Source organism: Prionailurus viverrinus, chromosome C1 (genome assembly GCF_022837055.1).
Source record: "Prionailurus viverrinus isolate Anna chromosome C1, UM_Priviv_1.0, whole genome shotgun sequence".
In the NCBI taxonomy this organism is placed as follows: domain Eukaryota; kingdom Metazoa; phylum Chordata; class Mammalia; order Carnivora; family Felidae; genus Prionailurus; species Prionailurus viverrinus.
In genome coordinates, this window is record NC_062568.1 from 82,787,061 (window position 1) to 82,810,498 (window position 23,438).

The 23,438-nt window shown below is 35.6% G+C and overlaps 1 protein-coding gene across 2 annotated transcripts in view; it reads right to left on the minus strand.

The window, feature by feature from the left end:
- Nucleotides 1–23,438, minus strand: part of ARHGAP15 (Rho GTPase activating protein 15) — a 639,654-nt gene that overhangs the window by 486,564 nt on the left and 129,652 nt on the right. For both annotated transcript variants that reach the window (XM_047872568.1, XM_047872569.1), the window contains one exon: nt 7,119–7,208. In XM_047872568.1, coding sequence (XP_047728524.1) covers nt 7,119–7,208 — 90 coding nt within the window. The remainder of the gene's footprint in view (nt 1–7,118; nt 7,209–23,438) is intronic.

Here is a 23,438-nt window from a genome sequence, read left to right on the forward strand (position 1 = left end):
TCTTTGAGCAAACAGAGCCAGAAGCTCCAGAAGACAATGTGAAGGGAGCTAACCAGTGATCTAAGCTCATTAGGCCACATGCATCCATCCTTCCACTAAAATGTCAGAAGCACAGGAAACCAAGTTGACATTTTCATATTTTTTCTTTAAATTTTGATTTATTTTATTTTGGAATCTTAAAATCTTGGTTCCCTTGGCTAATTTGGTACTAACGTCTACTGATATGGTTGTTGTGAATCTTTACTGTCATCCTGTTGCATTCTGCTCTGATTGTAGTTCAAAAAAAAAAATGACTACAACAAGATCACATTATGTCCTTTAGTAGTGAGTAGAAAAAAGAAGCTGTGAAAAGGAGCACATTCACCCATAGGCCACTAAGCTTCATGGAGTCATCAGACAACATACACTTGGTATTGTTTCCTCTAATAATACATTCAGTTTATCAGTATCTTAATTCTATACTTGAGACTTTATTTTACAAGAGCTTTAGTCCTCAAAAATTGAACCTTCAAAAGGACAGTGGTCCCCAAGTCACATGGCCTGAACTAAGAGGCATGTTCTTTACTGATGGTGTATTTTCCACACATCAACCAGTTTCTGTTTCTCCTTTTATTAGTCAGGCTCACAAAACATTCTTAAGTCTCACCTTATATTCTTAAGATTCAATTTTATTTCCTTCCCCCAGGCTCTTTCCTTTGTTGTAAATCTCATACACCCCTGACATTAATATTCCTAAATCAAAGCCTCAATTATAAAATTATATCACTCCATTCATCAAAATTCTTCTGTGCAATCCCACTGGCAAAAATAAAGGCAAAATCAGTAAAATAATCACATCTCTTTCCCGTTGAATAAGAAAATAAGTATGGTCCTGATATCTCAATAGGGGAATAAAGGGAGTTACCATTGCCTCTCTTTCATTTTTAGGCACAGTTACTGGACCCCAGGTCCCCTTTTCAAGTTGCTGCCAATGGCTTGGTAGAGCCTTTCAAGGCAAAATGCTTTTATTCAAGTATTTACTGGGATAAGACATTAATTAACTAATGTTGGTTGGATATTACATTAATTACACTATTTATAAGAATAGAATATTCAAAATTATTTCCATAAGGTTTGAGGACACATATCCTTAGCTGCAAAATAAATAAAAAGATTTTTACCCAAGGAATTAAATCTTAGTCTTTTGGTTAAGTTCACAAGGCAGTACAGAGAACAGAAGAGGAACACAAATCTTGAATTGTATTTTACAGATATTGGTCTCTCCTACCCAGATTCTTCCAAAATCCACATCTGGAATTTCCCTCAAAGCTTTGTGAGACGACATGATTAACAGATGCATAATACCTGGCTGTATTTATATTAAAATTTTTCTTTTGGAATCACCTTCAAATACAGATTGTTTCATTTTTTTAATGTTTACTTTTGAGAAAGAGAGAGAGAGAGAGAGAGAACAGGGTAGGGGCAGAGAGAGAGGGAGACACAGAATCTGAAGCAGGTTCCAGGCTCTGAGCTGTCAGCACAGAGCCCAACACGGGGCTTGAACCCACAAAAACCACAAGATCATGACCTGAGCTGAAGTCAGATGCTTAACTGCCAGACTGCCTCATTTTAACATCTACACAGATGGGAGGCAGGTGAGGAAAGGACTGTTATCTCTTATTGCCTTGGTGTAAAAAACTATAAGTTGGAGGAGGGATCCTGCCCTGGGTTTTACATAAAGTTACAACTGACATAGCCCAAACTGGAACACACGTCCCCAGACTCTCGTGCTCTCTCTGCTGCACCTTCTGAATGATGGATGAATATCTAATAGGTAGATAAAATGATTGGGACAAGCTAGAAAGCAAAAAAAACAACTGTATTAGACATTAATGCTGCTCTTACTCTGGTTTATTTTTAATGCCATGCCTTTTAAGATACTGTGAGTAATTCTCTAAAGTGAAACCAGCTTTACTCGAAATCTAATGCATATATGAATGTAGAAGAATCATCCTTTTGCATTTAGTCTAACTACAAGCATTGAAAAATGAAAGAGAAAACTGGTAAAAGCTCAGATTTATTTTAAACCACCACTTTTAACAGAAGGAAATGGATAAAAGCAAAATACCAGTAGTTTTTCTTTTGGCTTAAAATGACATTTTCCAAGATGTTATTAAATTATCTTCGCATTAATAAACTTAAGTAGTACTTAAACATTTTAAGCTAAGACATATTCAGATCAGGAAGAGCAATCAAATTATGTTTAAATGTAAAGCATATCCATGGAAAATATTACATGAATATGTTTAATATACATTATAGCCAGAAGACCCCGACCAAAGTCAGAAAAGGTAATACGAGCAATGATAAATCTATTCTGAGATTTACTTTACTTTTTAGGGACAGAACCTGTTCCCCTGAGATATATTTACATATTTAAAAAAGAATCTCAAATCCAGGAAATTCAGCCATGATTTTTGTTGAGGTTCTAAATTCGTGCTGGAGAAAGAAAACAGACTTTCATCTTGTTGAGTCACTGAATTTTTTTTTCTGCCCTTCAAGCAGGCAATTGATATAGTTCTAACCAGGCATAATTCATTAATAGTAGAATTATCTTATTTAAAGCATGCAATCTATAAAAGAGTCTGCTGCATGTTCATGAGTAACAATATTTTTTAAGTTTTATTTTAAAAGAAACTCAGAAAAACAAAGGCCTAGTCACTGTCTGGCTGTGAAAAACAGTAAACGTTTAGAGGATAAATGATTTCATTATTTTAAATAAATAATCATCTACTGTCATGTATGTTGTCATGAAAAGGACCAAGGAAACAGAGAGTATCTTTCTTATTCTTTGCCCCTATTTACAGAAGAAAAAAGAGTCTACACTCTGGAAATCATCTTGGAGTACAGAGCCTATATTGTGGACACTATTTCTTAAATTTTTTTGACAATGAATTCTTTTTTAATAACTAAAAGAATGTGAATCTAGCCTTAGCAATAACCACTGAAAGGGTGGAAAGGAGTCCAGTCCTCTGGTTTAATAAATATAAAGCAGTGTGCTATATAGTCTCTTTCTTTGTATTTTCTATGAGGAGACAAACCTAATTTACATGATAAGAGCAAAGAATATGTATGTGTTAATCTAAACGGCCTGGAATTAATTACAGTGCTTGGGACCATCGTATATTTAATAAGGGGGTAGCTCTTGCAGGTGGTCAAAGTTTTAGAGATAGCACATCTACCTATTTGATAGCTGTGCCATGAATTCCTTCCCTTGACTTTCAAAAATTTTCAAGTCAGAGACAGCCCGATAGTCAAAGGAAGGAAGGAAATCTAAGTGAAAAATTTTCTTCACCTTGAACTTTGAAACAAGAAGATATTAATGGCTTAAAAAATTACTTATTGTTTTAAGTTACCTTGCAGCCATTTACTCAGTTGAACTTTCATTGAAACGCTTTGTACATGCAGGGTATTATCGGTGAGGAGAGAGAAGAAGGTGACAGAGCACTGCGTGTGTTAGGGATGCTGCCTGACAACATTGCCATCTTTCAACATGGTTTTATTTAGTTATTACAACTATCTCTCTGTAAATGACATTTAGGATTATTTAAGATTATGTTGTAATCCTTTTAATCCTTAGTGCTTTAAATTTCAGGCTAAACACCAAAGAGCAAACTAGCACTTAGCAGGAATGTTTAAAACATGCGATTTGAACATAAATCTTTTTATTCACTCTTTCCCTGATAAGACCCAGTGCTGCTCTTTAGTTAACTAAGAAAACTCGGACCACAGTTCATTACAAATCACTCAGTTGCTAAATGTTTTCTCAAGCTCTACCAAACTTGTGATGGTCCTTGAAAATTATGTTAAATGCGGAATTAAACAAAAGTTAGCAGCAATGAACATTAACTAATATGACTTAGAATTTGTATGACCTTTTATAAGTACAACATGACTTTGTGTGTTTGTGTGCACATGTACAGAAATGGTCATTCTATTTCCTAAGGCTGAGCTAGAGGACGCGGGTATATACAGAGACACACATACATGATATCACATTTATACATTTGAAACACACAATGACTTATCTATATGTACTTCAATATAGAAGCTGCTAATGATTTTTTTAAATATGTCATTACCACTAAGAAGTACCAATTAGGCCAAAGACTATTCTATCATAAAATAGGCAGATGTTCTTGAACTCAGTCAGTGAGCATCATTCAGATTTACTGAGAGTTCTTGGACACCAAACCTTAGTACATAATTAATATTGTCATTGTTATATCACCATGTACCAATCACATAAGACTGAATCTAGTTTAATAAGACTTTGGCTATGAAGGAAATTTGGTTTATAATATAAAAAGAAAATGAACAACTTAAATGTCCTAAGGGCATATACAAACTAAGGAGACAAATTAAATCCTTTTTTTTTGTTGGTTTTTTTTTGCATCACACATGTGGGCTTTTGAGTCTTTCAGGCACATAATTTTTTTTATTTGTTTTCCTATTCATGTTAAGTTCAACTTCTCTACAGACGGTGTAATTATGTGGCATATAATTGCTAATCCATCAACTTTTTAAAGACAGTTTTCAAATTTTAAATTATTTCTAATTTTGCTCTTCTTTGATTTTTCTTGAACCAAAAATCTCAATAGTCATTCGCTATCTGTAATCTATAATTCATACACTGAGATTGAACACCAAGCTTAATTCAAACTTGGAATTCTAAAGCTATTTCTGATGTAGCACATCAGCCGAAGCTGTGATGGTCTGCTTTAGTCAGGAAGAAACACTTCATTATTCTGTAGGTAATGAAACCCTTGTACACACACACTCAAACACCCAACAATGCCTTAATACCATGTTTTTGAGATATAATCATGTTTATTCTGATCATTTGAGAGTTAGACCAGCTAATGTATCTAATCAAATATTGATGCGAGTCATCTAGATTTAGCTCTCTGGCAAATCCTTCCCTATGCTTTTTCATCAACAGAACTATAAAACCTATTTATATTGTTCCTCTCAAAGGGTTTGCCCTCATAGTCTGTATCTATGGATATGTATTAGTAAATTTTCCTAAACTCATGTGTTTGGGTGATGAAAAGATATCAGCATGATAAGAAAACCACATGATTCACCCGAAAAAGAATGAAGCAAGAAATGAAACTGGAATCTTTCTTTAGCTTTGTTATTCACAGCATCTTTATAATCAACTCTTTCTTGTTTCTCTAAACTACAAAGATACAAGACAAAAAGAGGTAAGCTGGAAAAAGGAACCCTGGAGCCCCAGAAACTGCTCAGGTACCTTACAAACAAAAGTAGCTGGCAATATTTTCACCAAAAAGCTACCAAAAGTGAGAATTTTTTAAAATATCTCTGGAAGTACCTACATTAAGAAATATGAAAAACAAGGACAAATTCTATCAACAGGCAGTCAGTCATATTCAGGAAAGGTTGATGTCATGTCATTAATACACATCATCATACACATCATCAATACAGTGGTTTAAATATATATCTATGTATATTATGTACAAAGCTATGTAAAATTATGCATAAATATTTTTCTTCTGTATTGGAAGTCTTATATACATTGTACATGCCTGACTCTCCTCTTTTGTGATCTTACTTAACTTCTCAGAAGATTAACAGAAGGAAGTTAAAAGGCTACCTTAGACCAACTCCAAGAATTTTTATTGTCCAAGAATTATGTCAATGTCAAATTTTAATGTCTTTAGTTTATGACATGGAGACTAGGATGCTAAGCTCATAATACATAATAAAACTACACCACTTAACTCACCCAACCTGGTTCAGAGCTACTCATACTGATCATTTAGCTTATCATAGAAGCTAGAAATATAACCTCTAATTTTTTATTTATCGCATAATAACAAAAAGAGTAAGAAATTTGGGAGACAGACTATATCACTGATTTGCAATTCCTCACTTCAAACCAAAATTAATTTTTCTTCCTTGATTCTGTAAATCCACACTTTAATCACTTTTGGCTTTAGTCCTTTGATTTCTAGGCAAGTAGGTTTAGTTTTCTTTCTTGTTTCTTCTTTCTCTCTTTTGGTAAAAAGAAATAATCTCTAGCATATGAAAAATGAATGCCTGAATAGACTAAAAGTAGAATGCAAAATAATTTATTCTAGAAATGTTAACATGGGTCCAGTTTATTCGGTAGACCTGGATAAGCATCCAGGAAATGCAGAATCAGAGATCAGTTTCTCTCTCCCCTGAGAGTTCAGCTAGGATATGTCACCTATCTACACTTGTATACGACCCACTATATTAACTTCAGTGATACATTTAAAAACAGAACCGACCTTTCTTCAAGAGCCAAAATGGCCTTAGAAGACATTTAATCTAGTAATTATAATAATCAAGTTCCATGGCTACTAAATGATATAAATTCTAAATATACCTAGAAAATTATTAGTTACTTTGGAAATATAAAAGTTAAATCTCATATAAATACAGAAAAAGATCAACCTCCATAATTTAAAGTTATTAATTGCCAAAGGGATTTTAGTAACATCATATATGAAATATTAAGTTTTCTCATTTCCTTTCTTTCAAGAATCTCATCAGGTTCTTTTCATTCAAAGGAACATGATTGAAATTATTAATCATAGTTATTTTTTCCCAAAAAATTAAATTATGCAATACAAAAATATCCAATTTCTATAGTTATTCAACTCTTTCCATCCCTCTAAATTACACTGGTAAATGTAATTTATAACTATAAGCAGGAATGGAAATGAATGCAAAAAGTTTATCATAATTAGTGAATGTTATTTTGTGTATGTCTGAAAGTTCTATATCTATTTAAGTCAAACACTCTAGGCTCGAACCCCAAACAACTATCAAATACAATGCAACAGTCAATGACTTTGGGTGAATTAATCAACACATACTATATATTTTCTGTTTAGAGAGCAACCAGTAACCAGGGAAAAGCAACAAAACAAACTAAAATTCAAGAAGGAAGAGAAATCAGTTTTTCATAATGACCTTCAAACAACTAGTTCATGCACATAAAAACATCACAACAAGGAAGTATCATATCGAAAGCTCAGATTTAGAAGGAATAGGAATAAATTTAATAAATGCAACATTCTTACCTGAAAGACATTCTTTCTGCTTGATTTTTCCTTGGCCCATTCAATATGTGCTCCACACAAATCCACACTTTCTGGTTTGTGCCCAGTTTTCTATAAACAAAATTGACATAAGAATAAAAAGCATACATCATTGGTGATGCATGTCAGGAAAAATAAAAGTTTATTGAGTTAGCAGCTATACATATTTATAATATAAAGCCTTTCTTTTTTTTTTAAGTTTCAAAGAGACATCTACCCAGTCATGATCATTGCCACATTATTTGCAACAGCCAAGACATGGCAACAACCTAAGAGTCTGTTGACAGATGAATGGATGAAGAAAACGACATGTGGATGCAGATATAGATACAGATATAAATATCTATCCACAATGGAAAAACTATTCAGCCATAATAAGGAAGGAAATATTACTCTATGTGACAACATGGATGAACCTTAAGGGTGTTAAGCTAAGTGAAGTCAGAGAGAAGAAGACAGATACTACATGACCTCACTTATATGTAGAATCTAAAAAAGTAGAACTCCTAGAAACAGAGAGTGGTTACCAGGGACTGAGGAAATGGGGAAATGGTTGGTTAAAGGTACAAACTTTTAATTATAAGATGAATAAGTTCTCAATTGCACACTACGATAAGTTAACACTGTACTGTATAATTGACAGTTGTTAAGAGAGTAGATTTTAAATGTTCTCCATGCGCGCGCACACACACACACACACACACAGAGCTAACTATGTGACATAACAGATGTGTAAACTAACCTCAATGTGGTAATCATTTCATAATATATACATATATCAAGCCATCACTCAGTAAGTACACCTTAAACTTACATAATGTTGTCATTTATATATCTCCATAAAGCTGAATAAAAACCCAAATTAATAAATATTTAGTAGATGCCAACTGTGTGCCTTTTAGAGGCTCATTCTTCAGACTTTTAAGACTATACATGTTAGTAGATGGATATTTGTATTTAATAAACTTAATTTAGACCAAATAGATCATAGCATATGCTTCCTTTTGCATAATACAATGTGGAGGTTACCTAAAAGCTTCAGTAACTGATAACAATCAATTAACAGGGATATCGTCTACATTTGCCTCTGCATATTTTAATTTGAATTAAGTGTATCATATTTATTATTAACTTTAAATTTGCAGAATTCAATATATTAAACAAAAGCTTACTTGTTTGGAAAATTTCTTTATTATTTTTAAAGAAAGTAATGCCACATTTCAAAGACCCCAACTATTTTCAGATGCTCTGAGTTACTCTAGTTTTCTCTATAAACTCAGTACTTTTCTCAAACAATTTTCCATAGAATAGTTTAAAAGTTTAGTATAGAAGGCTTATAATATTTTTAGAGGATATTTTAACAGTACGAACTTTACTTTAAAACATGAAATTATGGAAGAATGGCAAAGATGCTACAAGAAATCTGTTCACAATTGTTGCCTCATAGCCAGTGCGTCCACTTCTATCAGTTTAATAGAAATAGACTATTTTTCAGAAGAGCCAGTAATATGGGAGCAGGGGTGTTCATAGTAAATTGTGAGATTTTTTTTCTTGGCAACTCTATAAAACTTTTGAAGGGGAAATACTGTACAAGCCAAGCATGATTTTCAGGATAAATTCAGCTGCAAGGCAGCAATTGATAGCATAACTTTTCTATGTTATTTGGTAGTAATCTCATGAAAAGCCAATCCAGATGTGGATGCCTCTTACAGATAGATGCTTCAGTCAGTGAAAGAATTTTACAGGTTCACCCATAATCTGCCACCCAGGGGATCACTTTCGTGGCATGATAACAATGTTCATTGTTGTGTGATTTATGATGTAGAAAAATTAAAACAACCGGCTTCTTCTACAGGGATACTCAGAATTGAGTATCAGATACTCAATTGAGTATGAGATACTTAGAATGATTATGGGATACTCAGAATCAACAGAAATAACCTTTAAGAATATGTAACAAAAGAGATTATCTTTCTCATATAATATAGTCACAGAAAAAAGATGGAATTATTTTAAGGAAAAAGCATTTTTTAGGTCCCAATGTTTTACAACTGTCAATTCACTTAATTCTTATAACAACTGTATGAGGTAGGTACCATTATTATCACCATGTTACAGGTAATAATATACTAGAATATTGAGGTATACTTTTCCAAGGTAACACAGGTAGAAAAGGAAGAGCAGGATTAAATGAGGACAGCGTCACTCCAGAGTCTGCTCCTAACCACTATGTAGTCCTTGAAACTTGAAATTACACTGTGATCACATTCATGTTAAAACATGTAACTTTTTGGGAAAAGATATGACATTCTTATTAGATTCTAGTGTGGACATAATTGATCTTGTTTCTGTCCTTCTCTGTTAAACTTGATCTTCCCATTGGGCCTTTACACCACCTGTTTACCTGGAATACCTCCCAATCTTCACATGGCTGACTCCTTCTTATCCATCAGGTCCCAGATAAATGCCACCTTGTCAGAGGCCTTCTCTAACTGTCTTACATAAAAGAGAGCTGTGTTCTAGCTTATTCTCTATCTCACTACTTGTTTTAATTTTCAACACAGCCTTCTTCCTAACTGAAATTAACATTTATATTTTTATATGCTGTCTGTTTTTCTTCCACTAAAATTAAGCTCCTTGAGCTGGGGCCTGGTTTGCCTTTTCTTCCACTATTTTTCCCGATGTATGGAACAGTGCCTGGCACAGAATTGTCGTTCAATGAATATTTGCTGAATTCATAAATGAAAGGAAAATACAAGAATGCAACTAGCTTTTGTGCTTTGGAAGGAAGGTTTGGACATCTAAAAATTCCCCATGTTATAACAATTAAGATTTATATTTGGTTTAATAGTTAAGGAGTCTTTGCTTGGATCTGGAAAAGTGAAAACAGCTTAATGGACTCATGTAGATTGAACATAGTATTTCACAGAATCCTATGATAGACAATAACTGCATGCTTAGTGTATGTCAATGTGATAGCCACTGTGTTGGACTCTGGGACTCCAGAGATAAAGAAGATATTGAATCCTCCTTTAAGAATCCCATGCCAGCCTTAGACTCTACATAATTTTCTGTAGACTTTCTCTCTATGGGGAAAAAGCATTCTAAGCTTTCCCAGAGTTCTCGCCAGGCAGGTCTGCCACCTCTACCTGTCCTCATCAGCATCATACACTAAATCCCACGGCTTGGACACTGGCTTGGCTTTATCTCAATCCAAACTCTCCCGATCATTTAGTCACCTCCCAGGACCCTGGCCTTCACCTTGCCCCTACCCACCCCATCTCTTGCATTCTTCACGAGCCCACTGCTTTAACTCCTCTCCATTTCAGCAGTCTTCATTCTGCTTTTCATCTAACAAACCCCACGTTCTGGGTTTTCATTACTCCCACCCTGTTATGTTTGTTTTTGACATGACTGGAATCAGCAGACATTATGTGCATCCTTCCAGCTCTTCCTGGTTTCCCTTCCTCTCACAAACAGGCCTATGTTCCCAACTCAGCAGTCACTTCTGTGTCCACCCCCCCCATCTCTTGCTGTCTTGCTCTCCCCCATGCAATGATCCACTCCCACACTCCACTCTCTCATCCACTTTTCCTTCTAGCAATTTTCTCATATCCTCTAATCTAATTCTGGAGAAATAACTTGACTACTCAATGTACTAATATTACAAATAATGGCCACTTTCTACAGCTGGGCTTTTAAGTCCACTTAGCAAATATATATATATATATATATATATATATATATATATATATATACACACACACACACACACGCACACACACATATATATGTACACTTATACATATATATATAAGGACACTTAACATAACCATGAAATCATTGCCAAGACCAATGTCATCAACACTTAGCAAACTTTTTATGTGCTCCTGGTCACTTTCTATTCTACCTCACAACACCACTCTCCCAAAGCTTCACCCCTTTCCAGTGGTCCATCAAGTGGCATTCTCCTAATTCTCAGAGATCGTACAGCCCTTGAGCTAGAACATTCACAATTCTTCCCACTTTCTTAGTCTGGGTAATCAAAATGAACAAACACACAAACATAAACTTTAATTCCTGTAAATTGTACCCTCTGAAAGCTTTGTATCAGTTTCTCATTTATCCCTTATAATAGTCTTGTGCAGTCATTACCATTGCCTTCTATTTACATGTGAAGAAACTCAAACAGGAAGTGGTTAAGTGCCTTACATAAGTTCACACACTTAATAAGTGCCTGAGAGGAGATAGGGATTCACTGTCTTCTGTCCTCCAAGTCCCAAGTTCTTGATCACTACACAGTACATTACCTCCCTTCCATACCTAGCCTTTCCTCTTACTAGGTCACATGACACTGTTTCTAGATCCAAAAATAAGAAGTAACATTTCTTATCTCTTCCTTGTCAGTGTTATCAGTTCCCATATTCTGTTCTGGCTCCTGGAAATCTGGACCTGAGCCTGTGATTCTGGTCCACCTGTCTAATGAACTCCCATGCCTGTCATGACAGTGGTATCTATGAGCATCAAAATCTCTTGGCCTGTCATTTCCAGACAGTGCATGATCCACTCACAAAGCATGTCCCTTTCTGCCTTACAGGAAGAGACGCTCATTCTTCAGCCCAGGGCTTTTCCTCTCTGGTTCCTAATTTCATCCAATGCTGTTCCTCATTTTCTGAGTCGTCTCCCTTCTACATTTATCTCCCTCTCTCAAGTAGATTTATCTTTACCCATAGCCACACACAAATCACTTCTGTCTAAAAATACATATAAACATATATAAGCATCAACCCCACCACAACCTTGCTAGTTCTCAATCCCACCTATTTCCTTTCCATTGTTGCCAGGATTCTTGAGCTTTCTATAGTCACATTCTCTGCTTGCTCACATTCCATTCTCTTCTCAACCCACTGCAGTCTTCTACTCCTTTCCTTAACTAATCTAAAACATTTTAACCATGCAGGTCAACAAAAACAATCTGATGCCTTCTCTCTCATCAACATTCTATTTGAACTCTGTACTGTTAGATTCAGCTCCTTTTCCTTAAAAACCTCTGTCCCTTGGCTATGGAGACATTTTCACTCTAAATCTTTATTTCACGTTTTATATTCTTCCTTCTGTTTCTTTCACTGACTTCTCTTCCTCTTCCCACCTCTTTTTTTTTTTTAATTTTTTTTTTCAACGTTTATTTATTTTTGGGACAGAGAGAGACAGAGCATGAATGGGGGAGGGGCAGAGAGAGAGGGAGACACAGAATCGGAAACAGGCTCCAGGCTCTGAGCCATCAGCCCAGAGCCTGACGCGGGGCTCGAACTCCCGGACCACGAGATGGTGACCTGGCTGAAGTCGGACGCTTAACCGACTGCGCCACCCAGGCGCCCCCCTCTTCCCACCTCTTAAGTGTCACTAATATCTGGTTTACTGTTCTAGGCCTTCATTATTGCCTATACTTCACATGCTTCCAGTGGGTTTTGGTCTTGCCTCTGGTCTGATCCACCACTTATGACATGTTGACTCCTCAGTTTTTCCTCTGGCCTCCAGCTCCCTCTTATGTACCAGAACTGCATTTTCTGACTGACTTACCACTAGAATGTAGCACAGACAGTGAAACCATTGTCTTCTCAGATTTGCTCTCTTTTCTCTACTGCTTGTCTTGGTTAATCATCTTTTTATCCACTACACCTTCCCTACTTTTTTAATTCTCCCCTTTCCTTTACCACTTACAACCAAACAGTAGAGAGCCTGAATTCCAGAACTAGCTCCCTCTTCTGCCATCTCATGACCACAGCCTCATTTGAGCTCGTATTTTCTTTCATGTGAATTCTCTCAGTGTTTCCTCTGGGACCAGACAAAACCATTTCATTTCATTTTCTACATTTTGACTAATTTTTTTTCTTTTCTAAAACACAAATTTCACCATGTTTTTTTTTTCCTGGGAAATGTATTATCTGTAGGATAATGTACAAATCCCTCAGTAGGGTATACAGGCTCCTTTTCATCATTTTCCAACCATCCTTCTGAGTTCCATGCATTCCCCCATTTTTCTATAACCAGCTATGCTAAATCCATGGCAGTTCCAATATGCACCCTGCTTTCACAACTCTATACATTGTATTGCACCCTTTCATCTGGAACACATTTCTCTCCCTTCAATCCACTCTCCTTGTCTGCCATTTGTTCCACTCCTGCTCATTTTGATGATGTAATTCCAAAATAATCTCCATGAGCTCCCCCTTCAGCCCTGCAAGCCCAGTCTGTCACTCCCATTATTTCTCCTATTCTAAAACATACTTTGTTACCATTCTTTGTTATCCAATTGAGAATTATGGTGAACATTTTCCAGATTCCTTTCAAAGCATTAATAAATAAAAATAAATAATATATCTCAGGATACTGCATTACAAAATGAGGTAGTTTACAAAGTATAAGCTAATAGTTTACAAAATCAAAGCACAGTATTCCCATTCATATCGACCTTTAATAGAAAAAGACATTATGGCACAATCAAAGCAAATGATAGAATTAGGGGTCAATTCAGAAGTTAAAGTAACTCGAGTAAAATTTAAGTAAATAAATATATCAGCTTCAAGAAGACAAAACTAAGACCGGTTGACAGAGGACTATATAAAAATGATCGTGCCCAGTAGTCCATTTTTACAAAGCTAAAGCAGAAAGACCTAGGCTTGAAGCACAATGCTAGGGCCTAAGCTTTATTAGCAGGAAACATTTTCAGTATTTAAACATTGTTAAACATCAGAATAAGTTTTTCAGAAAAGTTGTCGAATTTACTTGGAAGACAATCAAGATTTTATTCAAGAAGGCTGAAATTAAAGAATCCTTTAATAGAAAACATATTTCTGATTCTACAGCTATAAAACACAAGAAAAAGTCTGTTAATGAACTACATGATGCCAATGGATCATATTGTACATCATTATAAAAATATACTTTTTAAAAATTAACTAAATTTAGATTTAAATTTAAGAGTGTACTTATCATATCTCTTCTGGGGTAAACTTAAAATATAAATGACTGATTTTAAAATATTTAAAGAGAATTATTTAAAAGTTACTGCTTCTGGACAATAAAATATAAAGGCCTCTTTGTTGGGGCAATGTGAAATCATTAAAAATTGATCCTGGGTCTCGTCCACTTCTGATTTTTATTATTCTTTTAGCCCAACTTTACTATTCCCTAGTAAGAGCTGACAGGTTATTCTCCCTGTCTTTCTCTCTTAGATTAAACCTTTGGGATTAAATTTTCCACTTTTTATGGGAAATTTGGGGCCTTTTAATGCACATTAAGAAAATATCAAAGGCCAGATGCTCTTTTGCTTGATGGCACTTTCCATGAGGAAGATTGGGCATGTGTGTAAGCAACAAATCACTGGACCTCTGATTATCCCATCCTTATTACTAGATGAGGTTACAAAAAAAAAAGGCAAAGCTCAGATTTTATGAAATAGGTTATTAGCTACCATTTTTTATTTTGGATTAATTGCTATTCCAGAATATAGACTCAGATTGTCCTTCTCAGTTTGAAACATGAAACACAAAATCTGTTTAGAGGAATTAAGTTTTATCACATAACTGGTTTTGATTCTGGAAAATCATTCATGGAGGAGGATAAAACTCACTTATAAATTCTCATTTGGACAAAATGATTTAGGAAAGAGTGCTGAATGGATACCTGATCTTATTAATGTCTAAAGTATGGCTGCTGTCAACATAGAAGACAATACTTTGATTGTAAGATGTGAGTTTTATGTATATGAATATAAATGATGTTAATAATAACTGAAATTGTTTCTACAGTGAAATTTCTCAGTATATACAAGACCAAATCAAACCAGATTTTCAGAAAAGCAACCTTTGTGGGTGACTTTGGGCGCTAGAATGCTATGTGTTTGTTTTGTTTGTTTTTTGAGGAGAGAGTATTCTCTCTTTTTCAAGAAATGAACAGATACTGCATTTAGTTCTAAATCAAAATCTTGCCAGAGTAAATACAATAGTCTCTGTTTAGTCTACCTTTGTTGTATGCTGATACTGTGTTACATTTACATTATATAAAAAACTATTTGCTTCTGCAAGGTGACTAGCTGGGGCACATTTGTGGTGCCTCAGATGCTCCCTCAGAGCCCTTATCCAGACCCTCATCCAGTCAGTCTACCTTAGCTGTCTCTGCATATGACTAGCCACGTTTGAACCCATTTGGTCCCACTTCCTGAGGATGACCAGTCATCTTGGAATGGGAGGCCCTCCCTCCTGGCTTCCAGAGTGCGACAGGCTTTTGGCTCCTCAACCACTTCCAAATTTAGATAAAATGCCACTTTATAGAGTATAGGACCTGGCATTCTGAGAAGCCATCCAAGGGTACAGCCAGGGTTCATATGGTGCAGGTATTGAAGACTCTGGGTGGTGAACTTGGGGAAGCAGAAAATGGAATGAAACATAGCAGATAAATTCCTTCTCCTAGCTCCCATCTTTCCTCCCACGGACTGTGTCATGCTTTCTCCAGAGAGCCTACCTAACAGCAGCTTCTTTCTAAGTCAAGTGGTACAGCTGCCCAGTGATTCTCTGAGTCTGTTTGAGGTTCACGGGAGAGTAGCAGCCATTGGGTGACACAGCTCCTCTACTCTTCCCCATCATTTCCTGCCTCGCTTCCTTTTTTGCCACACCGCCTATGCCCTGGATTCACGCCTCCCAAATACAGGTTGGACACTTAATTTGGACTTTCTTCCCTATAGAATAAGGGCTAAGATCATTGATCCTTGTGGCAGAGAGGGATAGTGCTACACCAGAATGTGTGCTGGAGTCTTGAGTTGTCACAGAGAAGCAGCTTACCAGCCAGAAACACCGTTTTATTTCCAGCCCCCTTTGCACCAACATGTGGCCACATTACCCACTCTCATCACTGGGATGTGAGCAAGACTGATGTGAGGCACTTCTGGGTTTACGGCTTTAAGAAGCATGGGGACCTTCTCATATTCTCTCTACCTTTCCCTCATCTGCCACTAAGAGTTGGCAAAAACAGAAAATGAGGGAGGCACCATGTAGCAGAAAGCTGACCAGAATACCTGTTTCAGACTGTTTCCTGTTTAGTAGGAGTAAGAAATGAGGTTCTGCAGAGATTTTGGATTGGATTTGGATAGCAGGAAGTGTTTCCCTAACTGAAGTCTTGATATTAAGAAAAATTAAGACTAGGATTGTAAATACACTGCCTTTAAGTGACAATTAGGGCATCTGAATCCTATTCTATCAGGTTCTGAAGACTCTTCTCTTAACTGCTATACTCGATTCCTCCACGTAGTAATAATAACAATAATAATAAATATAATTAATATTTATCATTGCTATGTGCCCAGCAAGTTGTATCACCTTTCTCACATAATCTCACAATAATTGTATGAGATAAGGACTCTTGTTAACCTCATACTACAGTTGAAATATCCAAGGATTATGGTAACAAATAAAATGTGAACCTGGGATTCCCAATCCAGGTGGTCTGACTTATTCTGCCTGATATAGTATACTGCTTCCCAGAGCATTTCAACTCAGTAGTGAACTGTTAAGAAAGACTAAATACATATATTCAGTTTATTTCAAAGTGCACTGTGGACTACAAGTCCATTTTATGTTGGAGAAATGCAAACTCTAAATCAGATGTATTGCATTGACCAAAATGATAAACCACAGAGAGTCAAACTTCATAATTAAAATAGTTTTCTGAGAGAGCCTAAGGTGAGGTTTATTGGATAGTAAGCTATTATCCATTTATAAAGCATCCTATCAATTTCATAGATTTTTGTGGTTATTAAAAATTATGTAAGATATAGAATTTATTGTGGTTAATGGCTAAATCTTGAGAGAATTATAACCAGAGAACATGGCTTCATTTATAGTAATATCGATCACTTGATTTCATTTTTTTCCTTATAATGTTTATGCTAATAAAACACTAGAATTCAATTTCTTTCTTTTTCTTTCTTTCTCTCCATCTCCACCCATCATCCTCCAGATTTCAGACTATTATTTTTGTTCTAATTTTTAAAGGTATGATGAGGCCATTTGATAGTGCAGTCTGTGGCTGTACTACAAATTGCCCCAATAATAACCATGCTATCTTTGCCAGAGCACTGTAATTCTGAGAATTAAAATATTAAACAGAAACTTAAAATGCATTCGTTAGGCCAAGTTTGGTAGATCTATTGTTTGTCCCTCCAATGTTTATGATCTTTTTGAGCAGGGGACTGAATAAGGGCTCAACGCTCACTTCACAAAGATAAAATAATTCCATATTCATTTTGTACAGAATACTCAATAATTCATGAATAGCTTTCTGATTGGAACTATTTTCATCTTTTTGCTAAATCACACCATTTTACTCCAATAAATAAGTCCATTTGGTTATTAAAGCCATACTACAGTGAATGAGCATTAGATGTATTGCATTATTTAATTAATGCTTGTGTTCATTATTTGCATTGGAAGTAAACAATATTAAAAAAAGTAAACAAATTATTTTAATGAGGCCTTTTATAATGCTCTTTTTTTGCTTTCAAGGTTATGGCTGAATGGGTGGTTTTAAAAAGTTAATAGTTTACTAAGTGCCTTGGAAAAGTTTTCTGTCATTAAAAGTGAAATATGCCAATGTTTGCCTCTAAATAAAAGTTATCAGTACAGTGTATAGAGAAAAAAATTTTTAAAAGTTACCTGTGCAACCAACATGTAGGCTCCATATTGAACATACTGGCTTTGAAACCATACAGTTTTAGGGGAGAAATATAGCCTAAGATGTTCATAATGCTTCTGAATTTATGTCAGACTAGGTTTATGTTAACTAGGATTTGTGAGCATTGTGTGATAAATATAACAGAAACAGCTGACTGATGAGAGTAAGGTCCACTTGGTCTAAATTTTGATGGATGTGGAGACAGGAGAAATTTCTTAAATCAGAAACAAACTTTCCACGGTGTGTTTATTTTAGTAGGTATGACACCAACATATATTCTGGAGTCACAGGAAAATAAGTCCAGGTTTTCTACTGGTGCTCACTGCTGTGCTGATACACCCATGTTCTTGGGAAGGATATACGTAGTTTTCCTTAGATGAATTGCCCTACTTGCTTTCTTTACACTAGGACTTCTTTAGAGATTATCATTAAAAGTTCAAGACATATGAGGTTTTAAAGTGTTTTCTTTTTTTTTTTTTTCAAAATTTTTTTTTTCAACGTTTATTTTTATTTTTGGGACAGAGAGAGACAGAGCATGAACGGGGGAGGGGCAGAGAGAGAGGGAGACACAGAATCGGAAACAGGCTCCAGGCTCTGAGCCATCAGCCCAGAGCCTGACGCGGGGCTCGAACTCACGGACCGCGAGATCGTGACCTGGCTGAAGTCGGACGCTTAACCGACTGCGCCACCCAGGCGCCCCAAAAGTGTTTTCTGAGTGAGAAGATGTCCTGTGATTCACTAAATAAATGCATTGGGCCCCACCGATGACAACTTAGCCATTTTGCCATTTTCTTTGTCAGTAAAAGCACAGGCCTTATGGCTCTCATCTATTTCACCAGAGTTTTAGAACGTGTCTCTCAGATAATTTAATAAGTCCTATCTTCTTTGTGTTAAAAGTAGAAAAATAATAGGGGCACCTGCGTGGCTCAGTTGGTTAAGCATTCAGCTCTTGATTTCAGCTCAGGTCATGATCTCATGGTCCTGGGATCAAGCCCTGTGTCCGGCTCCATGCTGAGAGTGGAACCTACTTGGGATTCTCTCTCTCCCTCTGTCTCTACCACTACCCGCCCACCCCCAAAATAAATAAATAAATAAACATTAAAAAAATTTAAAGCAGAAAAAAATATATCTTAATTCCTTAAGCCTATCTGTGAAAACTCTGAATCTGTCTTAATATAAGGACAGTTAGTATTGGTTACAAAGGGCTCCAGAGTGCTTACAGAATGAAATTATCTCTTTTCACAGTCCTGTTCAAGATCTTTCATGAGTTGGTTCTACATGGACTTTCTAATGAAACTGAGTGCTGCTGTTCCACAGTGCTGTTCCTCAACTTATTTTGAGGCAATTCTTCCACTGGTGGTGCATCCTGGAAACTCATAGAAGAAACACAAAATAGTCTGGTCCAAGGCAAGTCTACCCTAGGCCTCAGGGAACCTCCAGGAATCATTTTCAAGAACAATGACTAGCATGCAGTGCACGGGGCAAGGCGAAAGATCAACACATATCTGTATAATCAGTAAAGGAATTAATTTCCTATATTTTATCATTGGTTACTCCCTTATTTCTACAGAAAATGTCCTTTTCACCCCATTTTGCCTCGAAATCCTATTCATCCTTCAAAAACATGCCCAACTCTCACTTCCTTGACAGATATATTTAGAATCTTTTCCAGTTGGAAGCAATCTCTCTTTTCTGAGTTACTATAAAATTAACTCATGCCTCTATTCATGCCATTTTTGAGCAACTACCCATGTCCATTTTTTCACTACAATTACTTGATTTATGGGCATACTTTCTATTTGTTTCTAGATCCTCAAGGGAAAGATTTGATTCTGATTCATTTTTGTATGTTTCATAATACCTAGCATAGTGGCTTAAACATCAAGGATTCTCAGTGATTTTGTAGAATGAACAGTGGAGAGATATATAGGCTGAGCATTACTTGGAAGAAGCATTTCCCTGAGCAAGGATTATCTATCTATAGCTAGACCTATGGTTCCCCACCATGTATTTTAAATATTTTTATCACTTTAGTTATGTTTTATTGTAATAAACCTACATACAATTTCTGTCTCCTCTATCAGACTATAAGCACCTTAAGTGCAGCGATCATATATTACTCATCTGATATCTCTAGGGTTTAAAAACACGTTGTGTGATACCTGTTAGGAGTTGTCAATTCTTTGTAGAATAAAAAAATGAATTTGTGCTCTATATTAGAAAGCTTTTTTTCCTCATGAGGCAGTCTATCATATATATATATGTATATTTAGCCAGGAATATGTATTTGTCACATTCCATGGCTAGAGTCAGGTTCCAGTACATATCAAGCAGAAGCTCTAAAATCACAAAGCACAGCAGGTACCCAGGTGGCAAATTGTCCTTGAAGTGCTGGAACTGATTGAAATACTTCAGTGACTCTAAAATAGATAAGTGTACCTGAAACATGCAAGGGGTGTGAGTCCAGTGCTCAGAGGATAAATCAAACTGACAGTTCTTGTTTCTTTGGGACTTCTTTAAACAGGTAAAGCAAATAATAAAGATGTCTTTTGAGGCAATTTTTTTTCTCTTGGACTAAATGGGATGAAGCTATGATCCTAGAAGAATGAACTTCTTCTCTTACCTTTTTCCATGATAGACCTTGTCCTTTTAAGACACATAACACTTGGATCATACTTCTGTTCAGTATGTGTTTATTAAAAGATCTGTTATTCTAGGGTGAAGGTATCTGGAAAACACTGACACACCTTCTTAGAGATGTGCCCTGTAGCAAATCCCCAGCCCTTGGTATGGTTTTTAATCCTTTTTTTCCAACAAAAATAAAAACAACAAAACAAACAAACAAACAAGAAAACCAAAATCTCATTTCTCTTTTTAGCACACAGACCTTGCTGATTCTCAGTTTCATGTCATCGTTCATATTTTTTAATTCCCTGGAATTCCCTGCCCACAAATTTCCACATATTGAAATTATAACCATCCTTCAAGGCCCAATTCAAATCTTTCACAGATGTGAGCTCTCCCTCCTTTAAATCTCAGAAAAACTCTTTTATGTTTCTTATTTCATCTCACCCTATTTTTTGGCAAAGATGCTATAAAGCAAAGACTATATCTTGATTATATCTCTATGCCTTATATGTAGCCCTAATGAGCAAGCTGTTCATTGTAGGATTTCAATACATATTCTTATGAAGTCTTTTCCTACCAGGCTTATATAAATAGCACAAACTTGATTAACCAAATGCATATTTAAGTGAAAGTGAGGTAGATTGTAAATGAGAAACTAAGCTATTTAGATCAACTTTCCACTGAAAACAATGAAAAATGCTGGATAAAATATTTCTGTTTAAAATCACCTTTAAAAAATTGAAAGGTTGATAAGATAGTGGTAAACTGCTAGGGTAATTATTTTTGGAAAATGGGAATCTGAATGCAGAGAGGAAAGCTGAACATCAGATCAACATAACTGCTCTTTGCCTGAGGGCATTTGCTTATACTGTACATCTGAACTTTGGTCAATTGACTCCACAGAATAATGGAAAAGGTGCTGCCTGCAGTCTTATGAAAGAATAAAGGAGAAACGATATTAAATTTGTTCCCTTTCTCCAACTTAAGGGATTATAAAGAAAACTGTCTTTGTAGATGAGCAATGTGACAGAATTAAAAAAAAAAAAGGAAGAATGAAAAATAATTCTGTCCCTGAGAAGTAGCATAGTTGTAACTCTCCTATTATGTGTACAAATTTTGAGTTTTAACCTGTTAACTTAGATTGAGCTAATCAATCACTGGGAGTGTCCCAGACCCTTTGAGAAAAATGCAAAATATTCTGGAGCAGGACACATTTATCCCAGGACTAAATGATTAGCACACAGTCAAAAATAACCAGACACACAAGGCAACAGCAACGGAATGAGAAGCAGCAGAAACAGACTGATGCAGACTTCAGATGTTAAATCACAAGACATATAAAACAACCATGCCTTTAATTTTAACAAAATAAAAGGGAGCCTGAAAAATATCTGCAGATGACAACTATAACAAATGACATAGTAAACAAAAAAGCTTTCTCTAGAAATAAAAATTATAATAATTGAAATAAAGATGTTTATCAAAAAAGGTGATTGGATTAAAGAATCAGAAAATAAATCAAAGGAAGTGGTTTGAAATTCAGTTCATAAAGACAAAAAGATTAAAAATAGAATGTAAAATGTGGAAAATAGAGTAGGAAGCCTCTAAATGTAGGTTTAACTAGAGGCATAGGAAAATATAAGAGAAAATATTTTTAGAAAGCTTCACTTGAAAATAATAGCTGATAATTTTCTAAAATATATTAATGATACTTAAAAACAACTTCAAGAGGCTCAACAATCCATACAGGAAGAATAAAACTGTGGAAAAACAAAGGTAATAATAAAAATATCATGAGTAGCCAGATAACTGCAATTAGACTAAGGTAACTTCTTGATCACAATAATAGATGACAGAAAAGGTTGGAATAACAACTTTATGTGCTAAAAGAAAATAACTACCAAATCAAAACTCTATATCCAGAGAGAATATATATATTACCAGAATGAGGGAGAAATAGGAACATTTGAAACAAGCAAACACTGCGAAAGGTTGTTGTTACAAGACCCTTTCTACAGGGATTTCTCAGAATATACGGTTATCCTAGAAGGAAGGTGGAAGATGAAGGAAGAAGTAAATGGCAAGGAACATGGCAAATATTGGTCAAATATAAACCAACATTGACTCTATAAAAATAATAATATCTGGTGGTGTTAAAAAAACAAAACAAAACAAAATAAAGAATTAAAATACCAGACAACAATAGCATATGTGTTGAGAAGAGGATAGGTGTGTTAAAATATTCTAAGCTAGGGGCACCTGGTTGGCTCAGTCTATTAATCATCCAACTCTTGATTTTGGCTCAGGTCATGATCTCACCATTCATGAGTTTGAGCCCCACCTTGAGCTCAGGTCAGGATCTCAACAGTTCATGGTTCAAGCCCCCTGTGGGGTTCTGCTCTGACTGCATGGAGCCTGCCTGCAATTCTTTGTCTCCCTCTCTCTGTCCCTCCCATGTTCATGATCTGTCTTGCTCTCCCTCTGTCTCTCTCTCTCTCTCAAAAATAAGTAAACGTTAAAAAATAAATAAATAAAAATATACTAAGGTAATATTTTGGAAGACGATAAAGGATTTGATTAGCTTTAGTCTTTGCTAGGTATCAATGATGCAATCCTAGGCAAGCCTCCAGCAAAACAGAAACAAAGTGCAAAGTACATCACTCTGATCAGTGCAAAAAAATAAAAAATAAAAATAAAAAAAAGAAAGAAAAAGCATGACATATTTAGAGAAAAAGGCAAGAAACAAAAAAGGCATATACTGTGATTCCATTTATGTAAATTCAAAACCAGACAAAGTAAACCACATTTCTTAAGGGCTATATATACAGCTGGTACAGGTGGGGAAATAATGCAAAATTATTTAATAATAGCTAAAATGCAGTTTAACTCTGTAGGAAGGGAGGAGGTTGGATGATATAGAGATAAATGGCAGGGGTGGGGCTTCTG